The 10,467-nt window shown below is 30.7% G+C and overlaps 1 protein-coding gene across 1 annotated transcript; it reads right to left on the bottom strand.

Annotated features, from left to right (window-relative positions):
* Positions 1-1,744: 1,744 nt before the first annotated feature.
* On the bottom strand, positions 1,745-6,373 carry LOC123296145 (Bardet-Biedl syndrome 1 protein homolog). Its single transcript, XM_044877607.1, has 8 exons — positions 6,340-6,373; positions 5,640-5,896; positions 5,174-5,577; positions 4,391-4,636; positions 3,975-4,203; positions 3,734-3,901; positions 2,288-2,403; positions 1,745-2,098 (listed from the first exon to the last, which is right to left on the bottom strand). The coding sequence occupies exons 1-8, from the start codon at positions 6,351-6,353 to the stop codon at positions 1,745-1,747; spliced, it is 1,788 nt and encodes a 595-aa protein (XP_044733542.1). The 5' UTR covers positions 6,354-6,373.
* Between the last annotated feature and the right edge of the window lie 4,094 nt (positions 6,374-10,467).

Below are 10,467 nucleotides of genomic sequence, written 5' to 3'. Positions count from 1 at the left end.
GTTAAAGTCCAAGGGAAACACAAAATATTTTAAGTTATAGAGGTTTTAAGTTATCAAGTGTCTATGTTTGGTAAAGGTTAATATAGAGGTATGTACATGTTTCTATGTACGCTAGCTAATATAGAGGTATGTACATGTTTCTATGTAGTTACTGAGGGCCTATACAGAGATTATTTATTTAAGTTATAGAGGTTGCGTATTTTAAGTTATAGAGGTTTTGGGCTCTGATGGGAAGGGAACATAGTATTTTTTGAAGTAACAGAGGTTTTTATGTTACCGAGGTTTAAGTTATCGAGATTCTACTGTATTACCTATTGTCATTGCGGGCGCAAATTTTCCAATTAAGTTTTCTCTCTATGAAACATTTTCAAAATCTTTTGTGCGAGCACGGGGCTCGTATACGATGTGGAGCCCCTATACAGTTTCCTATCCTGCCTAATGTTTAATCCGGTCCTGATAATAGCTACAATAAGTAGGTATTTTTTTAGTAGGAGAAAAAGGTTGTCTTTTAACATTGTAATAGCATTATCCTTTTCTACTTGTAAAAACTAGGAAATATGATTGAAAACGCTTTGGATTAACAGTAATTTTATATCACTTTTTTAATTTTTTTTGTTCTATTAACAATTCTTTTATACTCCAGCCTCGCTTTTAAATAGTGTAGAATTGCACAAAATATTTGTGCAATTCTCAAAATGGTTTAAGAAAACAGTGCATAATAGGATTCTAGGGAAAAGAGGACAGATAATGGATTCAGTTTTTACTGCTTAAACTAAAAAGTTTAAAAACCAAAAATTTTCATTTTCCTAAATAAACAAACAAGTTATGTAACATCACTAATTAGTTTTAGGTATGAAATTTTCGAATAAGGTATGGTTGATAGAGTTTTTACCATGTACTTCCTAAACAGTTAATAATTTATGTAAATAGTGGAAACTTTAAATTTCTTACTTTGCGTCTCTATTCCCTACATTCAATGAAGAAATTTGAGTTATAGTATTGGTCTGCTGAAGGTTAAACTACAAATTTTTAATTCTATCTCACTCGATTCCATGTTATTAAATTTCGTCTACGATAGCTTCTGTACATCTAATCCAATGTTAAAATCTATACTTAATAGGAAATAATCTATCTCTTTCCTCTCAGCCAAGTCAAAGGGGAGAGTTTGATATGTTGTCTTAAGTTTTTATTTGCCAAAAATGAAAATGATTTAGCCGGTAAAAGTTTTGTCTCTTTAGGTAACAAGAACATATAAGTATAACTTTCTTCGTAAAATATTTATAACTTTCTGCGATAACTACATTTTCTATGTAGGTCGAGTTTATTATTAACTAGGTATCTGGTTTTGGCATGGAGATAAAACCCTAGAGCTGTAAAGTCACCGCCAAACGGTTGATTGTAGAAGAGAGAGGCCAGTTAAAGTAGGCGCGTATAGCTGTCTTCGTCTTTCTTATACATCTATAATTTCTACCTCTTTCTACTTTTCCCAGTCGATTTTCACTTTTTTCGCTTCCTATGCCTGTATAGCTCTACTATCTCTATGGGTTTTGCCATTTGCACTAACTTCCTCTATATAATATAAATAAATGAATTCTACATTTTGAACGCATGCCTACTAGCTTTTCTATCAAGAAAAATGGACTATTAAGTTTGCTAAAATCTATATAAGAAATAAATATTTAGGTAATCAATTTAAATAATTTTTCATCCATCAATTTTCTTCAAATTTTAATATCTATTTAAATTAATACAAAATACGTTCAGTTAATGGTAAATGAATCCGTGATGCTGACAATGGTTGACATTCATTTTTCTTTACAATAAATATTTTTAACGGTGTATAAGACATTTCTTCAATTTCATCTGTTGAATGTATGTCACCATCGTTATTCCAACTTTTTGGTTCTTTTTCGATAATTTGAGTGTTAAAAGTATATGTAATACCTGGGTGTAATGTTGGTAATTGCATAAATGATTGTGATAATGTGTATGCAGATGCAGAAACATGGAATATTAATTCCAATTCACTTAGTGGTTTATCTGAATCGGCAATTATAATTGATATGGTTAACGTAAATGATGGTCCCAAACCTACAACCTAGAATTGTTAACAATAGGCATTAACATCTTTCACACCAATGTTTATTATAAAGAAATTTACGCCAGAGCGAGAATCGAAGGATTGAAACTCTAGTAGCCCGACTCAACGTTCTGATCGTTGGAGCTGCTAGTATTTGTTTAAAATTAAACTTGGATGAGGATTTTTCCAATAAGGATAAATAAATACCTGTGCATGTAGTTGTATCGCTTTTGATACTTCCGTTGTGTTCATAAAATTAGCTGTGGTTCTTGCAGCCAACAATCGTAATCGACATAATTCTTGTTGAAATACTTGATGCATTTCTATTAAAATTTAAAAAAATTTGTAGAATGTAGCACAAGATTTGTTTCTAATGATATGAAAATAAAATGCCGAAACATTTGAAGCCTTGTTTTTCTATCTTTGATTTGGTTTATCTTTATTTAATTCCGGACAATTTTTTTGTTTACAAGATAAAAGTGTTTTTGTAAACAGTGATGACACAATTTCAGAAAAAACTATGCGATGAGAATCTACAGTGTGTCGCATTTAAGATGAAGACACCCTCATATTTTCGTTATCTATAGGAATATAATTTTTTACAGACATACAGGCAGGGTGATGAGTTAAATTTTTTAAGATAATTATCCGAAATCAGAACTTTAAACTCAGCCTACTACAAATTGACAAATGTGACCGATTATTAATACTTCTCCTAGCATCAGAGATGATTAGACATATCCAAAAAATTCTTAGAAAAAGTTGCTTAGAATATTTTTTTTAACCATATAACAATTTTCATGGCAAAATTCGCATTTTATATTTTTTCGTTATTTTGGTCTTTCCCAAAGTTATTACAAGTTTACTGAAATATTTGAATATACTTAAAACACTATTAAATTACCAATTTGTCCAGTTTTAACATTCCATAGCCAACTAGTTATAAAAAATTATTTTTATTTTTATTTTTAATGTGCTAGGGAATGTAAAAACTGGACAAACTGAAAATTTAATAGTGTTATGTATTCAAATATTTCAATAAACTTGTAATAATTATGAGCGTGGACCAAAATACTGGAAAAATTGAAAATGCGAATTTTATCATGAAAATCGGTATATGGGTATACAAAAATATCCTAAGGAACATTTTCTAATAATTTTTTTCGATATCTCTTACCACCTATGGCGATAAACAAAATATTAAGAATCGGCCCTATTTGTCATTTTATAGTAGGCTGAATTTTAAATTCTGATTTCGGTTAAGGATCTTAAAAAATGTGACCTATCACCTTGCATGACTGTGCAAAAATTCAAATCGATATTCCTATAAATAATCAAAATATGAGGATGTCTTCATCTTAAATGCGACTCACTGTATATACTAATAGACAATCACTTGAATAGCATGTTGCCAGATTGTTGTGAAAAGTATAAAACTTTTCATGAAAATCCTTTTTTTTACGATTTTCTTTTAACTATTTTGAATACTTTCGGACATTTTTCCAATTTTGCAGGTAGAAAAATTAACGAAATAGTTCCGGATACTTTTCAGGTGGCAGCCGTTGTTTATTATTCTAACTACTTTCACCTTGTTTGTATGTTTTGAGAGATAAAAAGCTAAAGAGATTGTCATATTAACTGTATTAAAATTACCGATTGCATTTTGACGTTCTCTATTTGTTTGTTCTACAAATAACTTATTCTTTTTTGGTATTGCTAATGGTTTAACTGGTTGCGTTGATTTGTTACTACCTTCATTTTCAATTGAATCATGATCATAATCAGCAGTACGTTTTAATATTTTTATCACCAATGAACCATCTGCACAAATAAAAAAGTTAATTTAGAGGTAGGTATGACGTGTTAACAATACGGACTAGTTCTGATGACTCACCCATCGTATTCAATATAATCACATTATCTTCTTGACCCAATGGACCAAATAGTAATGCATTGACTGTATTCGATGCAATAATTGTATCAATATGTTTACGACCCTTGTACAAGTAAACACTACCACCTTGTAACGCCACTGCTATTAAATTACAGCTGTAATGTTTCAGTGGGACTGTACCTATAGTTATCGGTTTGCCCGGTAATGTTATGTTCCATAATTTTTTTCCCTAAAAAGGAAAAGGCCTTGACAAGTGATGATAGGGTACTTACATTTAAAGTTTTGCTCTGCCTGTGACAATTTTCGAGCAACATCCTTTATCCCTAACTTCAAGGAGCTTTTATTAAGAAAATCTTTTATTAGATTTTGGGTTAATAATTTACGAGTCCTTGTCAATAGCAAGAATTTTTCCTTACTTTTTTTGTATAACATAAAAGTAGATCGGTACTCGTGGCAATAATTATGGTAGCTTCATCAGGTACTAATGTCATAGAAACAATTGAACCATCGGTGACTGTAAACAGCACGTTTCCTTCTAACCATCCATGTTTCAGAACAGAAACTACACCTTCTCGGCATGCAATCACGCACCGAAAGTCTACATCATATTGTCCAGAGCATAATATTATAAATGGTGTCACATTTGCAGCACATACACGTGCCTAAAATAAATATCAATTTTAAAAGGGACTTTGTAAAAAAAATTTCTAGGTGACCTTCATACAACATATCACCCAAGTTATCGCGAGACTTTAAAGTTTTATTTTAATTTATGGCAAAATGGGGAATAATCCTGATGTCGAATTGGCCATATTACCCAAAAAAATATAAAACTAGACTTGATAGGATGATAAAATTTCAAAGTGAATTTAAAATTGAATATAAAACGATTGCATTCAAAGGTTGCCCACCTCCTTTTAGGAAAATTAAGTTTTATATGTAAGCTCTACGGCGATACCCGTATGTAGTCACTAGACGGTATCTTCCTTTTTGTTTAATTAGGAATTTTAAACGTTCATATCTTGCAAACTAGTAAAGATTTTTAAAATTTTAAAGTGATACAAAATATCTAGTCCAATCCCCTATTGTTTGGATAAAAATAGTTGAGTGATTTAACACTAACGGATTTTCTCTCGTTTGTTGGTTAATTTAAAGTTTTTACACGGTGATATGTTGTGAGGTATTACTGTTTAAATTACTTGGTGTATAACACTAAATCCTAATGGATCTATTACTAATATGTCACCAATTTCTGTCCCAACAAAAATACATTGTAAAGAGTCATTAATTTTTTTAGGCAACGTTGTAATGCATGTGATTGTTGATTTCTTCTCTAGAGTAAGGTCTTTATGTTCTTTAATAAACGCTTCACGATTTTCTTTTGGAATACATAAGAAAGTTTTCGATCTTGACGTTAAATCTTCAAATGGTATTGCATTTAAAAGCTCTATCAAAACCGGAATATCATCTACATGTGCATCACTTAATCGACGCCAGACATCTTGTTCAAGATCGACCATTGGTAGTTTAGGTAAAGTGTACTTGTAATACGGTTTATTATTACGAAAAACTAAAATATCTGATCCACAAGCCACGCCAACAGCTGGAAACAAGACAAACATAAAGTTTATATTTTTATAATAATACTAAAACTTGTATACAAACCTAATGGTATTGTTTGATATTTGTCAACAGGAAATGTAACGATGCCTGCTGGAATATCAGGAATAATTTGTTCACTGATCATTGATGTGCCTGAAAATACTTTTAAGCGTGGTTTGGAATCAGTTCTTATTTTGAAATCAGCTATTACTAATTGATGACCATCTTCACTGGGTACAAGAACCATACATGGTGTAATTGTGGTAATTCCTAAGCTACTATCTGAGAAGGCATGTAGCCAACGACCATGATTTTCATCGCTAAAATAAATGAATTTGTTCATTACATTTTTATAAACTATGCAACCGTATAATCATATATGTTGATATTGTATGAAAATTAATAAAATAAGCTTCAATTTTGACAATAAAATAAAAATTTGTAATTAAAATAAAATTTTGTTTAAAATTAAACCCAAGAGTTTGGACAGAGAGATTTTTATGGATATTCTTTAGCTACTCTAAAAAGTTCTCTTGATTTCAACCAATTTACTTTTATTCATAAAAAATAAAAAGTGTAAAATCGAGTTTTTTGTATTTACAACGGAGGTGAGTTGCGATTTTATAGAAACAAAATAATGCATGATGTTTACAAGGATGTAATAAACACTGTCTATAAAACGTATAATAAATCAAATAATTTGTGACGATATTCGTGTATTAAATCGTATATTATAAGCAAAATATTAAAATTAAATACATACCCAAAGTAAACCATGATTTATAAAAACAAAGTACTGTGAAATTATGTTTATTTATAAATATGTTTTGTTCTGGTATCCATGACAACTGAATTTCATTTATAACGCAAGCGTTATAAGCTATAACACTAAAGAACTTTGTTGAATAATGTGTAACATATATGAAACTATAACTATACAGGTATATTATAACATGCTTGTTTCCTGGATCGCTCCGAACTGACGCTTTTCTTACTGGATTTTAGGCGATATCTCAAAAATTACTTATCTAATCGTTAAATGAATCCAATTTTTGTATTTTCTGCGTTGAAATACCTCTAGATTATCATCCTAATTGGAGTTAACAATATTTTCTTATTTCCCCCTTTAAAAAAATCGAAAAGATCACAAAAAATTTTTTGTTTGGGATTTTGATGATTCCAAAGAATGCAAAAAAGGGGTTTATTTATCGATTAAGCGAGTAGTTTTTGAGATATCGCCTAAAATCCTGTACGAACAACTATTGTTACAAAGCGATTTTGAGGGAGATAACTCTAGAAACAGTCACATAGTCGTTAAATGGGCTGAATTTTTGGGTATTTTTATGTGCTAATTACTCGATATTATCCAAAGCATTGAAAATTTAATTGATTTTGTGTTTAATTGAGTTGTATCGACTGAAGAAGTTGTTCCAGGATACAATTCCTCTTATACGATTTTACAAATTTATGTAAATTATTATTATAAAGGTAGAAGAATTTAAATTTAAAATTATTTTAAATTTCAAGGGTGTATTAAGTAATTTAAGTAAGTATAAGAGAATGGATTATATTCAAGATGACATCAATCTACAAAATTTATGAAGGTGGTAAAGGAATTTGTATAATTGTATTGATTGGTACATCAAATAATATTTGAGTTTAGAGAATATTTATTTTATTTTAGAGTATTTTAAGTATTTACACCATATATTTATATCTATAGTGTCCCAAAATTAACGTAAGAAGTTGAAGCAATTTTGATAGGAAGTAAAGTTTTTTAAATAAAAGTAAATTTTTTATTAATTCACTAGCTGACTTGGCGAACTTCAATTTCCACTTTAAAATTAAAGACTACTGCTATAGCCTTTACTTCCCCTGCCCACACTTATCTCTCTTGTCCAACAGTGAAAATGCATCCTTTTTGCGTCAAGCCCTTCATTTTAAACAACGCTAAACAGCCAGCTGGCACGCTGTCTTTGCTGTTTCATTGACAACAATTTACCATGCAAATGGGGAAACATTTAAACCTTGCGTTAAATTTTTCACACCCTTTAAAATGCGTCCATTAATGCGTCTGCCCATAATCGTGTTACTTCTGATTGAAGCAAAAATTTACAGAATATGTAAGATGGTTCTCTCTTCAACTTCTTTTTTTCAGAATATATAAAGGTGGGAGCCTCAACAGATACACTTTGACGTTCCCTTTCCCAGTGGTTTAAATCTTAGGAGCAAAGTAAGCTGAAAACCGATGGGGTAAACAAAGTCAAAGGCCTTCTTTACTTTCTTTTTCCTCTTTCACACTCGTCTAGGGATGTAAAGATAAATATCTACAACAATGTTTCTAGCGAAACGAGTTTAGTTTCCGGAGGCTGAAGTCAGGTTCGAAGTCATTTAGTTGGTAAGGAAAGGGGAACAAGTAGGCCATATAAGAGTGAAGACGGAATGTCGTTTCGTGTGGGGTGATTTGTTTATAAAGTTTTAACTGCTCAGCAAAGCAGACGGGTAACTGCTAGTATTTTATTATCATATTTGTATATAATTAACAATTGATAAATATAGCTCGTGGTTTTACGTAATATTTAAAATAAATTTTTCAACTAATATTTCAGTAAACAAGAACCAGTAAAAAGTTAAACGCAATCTTTTTCTTCGAGTTTTTGAAAATTGTAGACTAGCTGACGAAAATCACTCCGGTAAAATTGCTTAATTTTCTCATTTACGAGAATTCGATTAACGGGAAGTTGAAATCGCGATCATAAATCTTATAAGAACAAATGAATTTTTTATAAAAAGGAAATTATTTGCAATTATTTTTGCAATGAGTAACTGATTTCGCTTTAAACAAACTCATGGAGAAAACAAAACAAGATTAGCTTGCTTCAAGTTCAATGTTTTCATAGAAATAAAAATTTACTTTTGTTATTTATTATTGTAACTAGAATGGAACAAACCAGACCTCAAGACATGTACAAGTTATTTTCGACAAATATAGATATTATAGATAGACCGTAAGATGATGGCAGATCAAGGTGCTCCATTTTCTCGTTTCTACCTTTGAAAAATAACGGGTGATTCATTTAGAGGCACTTTTTATCTACAGAATTATTCACAGATGAAGCGCCAGTTGTATTTATATGGTATTTTTGTTAAGTATAGTTTGAAATTTCTTTGGGGCTCTTTTTCTGGTCTGTTCAGTATAGTTTGAAAAACGTGAAGGAAATCCACTGCTTTCGATAAAAAATTTTATTTAGTGATGAAGCACATTTCTGTCTTTACGGATATGTCAACAAACAAAATTGCCATATTTGGTCTGAAGAGATTTAAGAGCTACCATTACATCCAGACAACATAACAATGGTTTGGTGTGGTTTATGGACTGATGTAATCATCGGTCCATTTTTCTTCAAAAACGACCTTGTCCAAAACGTGCCTGTCAATGGGCGATCATTATTGTGCCATGATATCGAACTATTTGTATTCTGAAATTGAAGCCCGTGATCTTTAGGACTTTTTATACCAATAATATGGCCATGAAAAACCATGGCTTCGTTGCGAGAACGCTGAATAGTTAATTTCACGCTCCGGACTCGAGAGTTGGCCGCTTAGATCCTGTGACATCACATCCTTTTGGGGCTGTATGTAATGAATGGTTCTTTTATATGATAATAAAAATAACCTGTTTTTTATGAGTATACATGGGCAATTTATCGCAGCTTAGTTAAGTTTCTGCCAATCGAAAGTTTGGAAGTGTAAATAGAGCCCCTCACAAAAAATATTTCTACAATAATGGAATAAAATATAATGTTCAAGTAAAATTAAGGGCCCAAAAAAATGGAAAATACATTTTTCAATATGTTATTCGTAAACTCGTATAGAATAAAAAAAGCATCTCTTTCAATGTCACCCTTTTTCAGTGTTGTTAGACTACCTAAGGACTAGATCCATACAAATTTTTTACTTTTTGCAAATAAGTCAAAAAATGGATGGTTGTTTCGCTAATTTATTATCATCTGACGGTCTAATATTTTATGTGAGATTGATCATAATAATTGAATCTATTAACAAGCAAACCATGTTTCACCTTGACGGTTCTATGTGATATTCTCTGTGGGTACATTCTCTGATTGCTATTGTTTTGCAAGCCAAAGAAATATGGACAAGTGCCTATTTTAAGAAGTAAAATGTAATTGTTAATAATTTACTTTGATGTTCAATTTGATTGAACAAGTGTTATACAAAATAATAATTATTACATACTTACAAAGTACATGTATACATGTACATAGAGATCAGAGACGTGTTTCTTAGAATAGTTTATCTTTGATAATAACTAGAAAATTCTATATGCGTAGAAGTTGATCTACAAGAAGGAGAGATGTAATGTTGTCTATAATCTATATGAATATAATGCGTATAAGATGAAATTAAGAAGAAGAAATCATTTGAAATCATGAATCATCATCAATTCAACGAAATGACTTAACGGTCATTGAATGTACACAGGTAGCAGGTGAAATATTTATGACACAGCATAGGGTTGCCTGTTTGATATATGTTCAAAGGGACAATAAAGCTGTTACATATTCTATGAATTCTTTTTTTCAAGAAAGGAAGGATAGTCATTTTTCCAAGGAAGGACTTGAAACTGTTTACAAATTGGGACTATGTATTGTATTGTTCTATTTGCCTCAGTCAAGTACCAACACTGAGTGTGAATAGAAAAAAGTTAATGATATTATAGTCTTCATACACAAGGGTAATGAAATAATATTCACCCCTTATTATTTCTATATGATTCAAAAATGATTTCTACATTTGCTATATTATAATCATTCGTTGGTGTTTTGGTTTCATGCCATTCTACTTTCATGGAAAATTTTCTAAGCATTTT

Source organism: Chrysoperla carnea, chromosome 3 (assembly GCF_905475395.1).
Source record: "Chrysoperla carnea chromosome 3, inChrCarn1.1, whole genome shotgun sequence".
NCBI classification, from domain to species: domain Eukaryota; kingdom Metazoa; phylum Arthropoda; class Insecta; order Neuroptera; family Chrysopidae; genus Chrysoperla; species Chrysoperla carnea.
This window is presented reverse-complemented; position numbering and strand designations above follow the sequence as displayed.

Excerpts from the sequence above, each read along its gene's own strand:
- LOC123296145 (XM_044877607.1), bottom strand. Across the intron at positions 4,637-5,173 it reads GATTTAGTGTTATACACCAA|GCACGTGTATGTGCTGCAAA; the intron begins GTAATTTAAACA and ends TATTTATTTTAG. Across the intron at positions 3,902-3,974 it reads GATTATATTGAATACGATGG|ATGGTTCATTGGTGATAAAA; the intron begins GTGAGTCATCAG and ends TTATTTGTGCAG.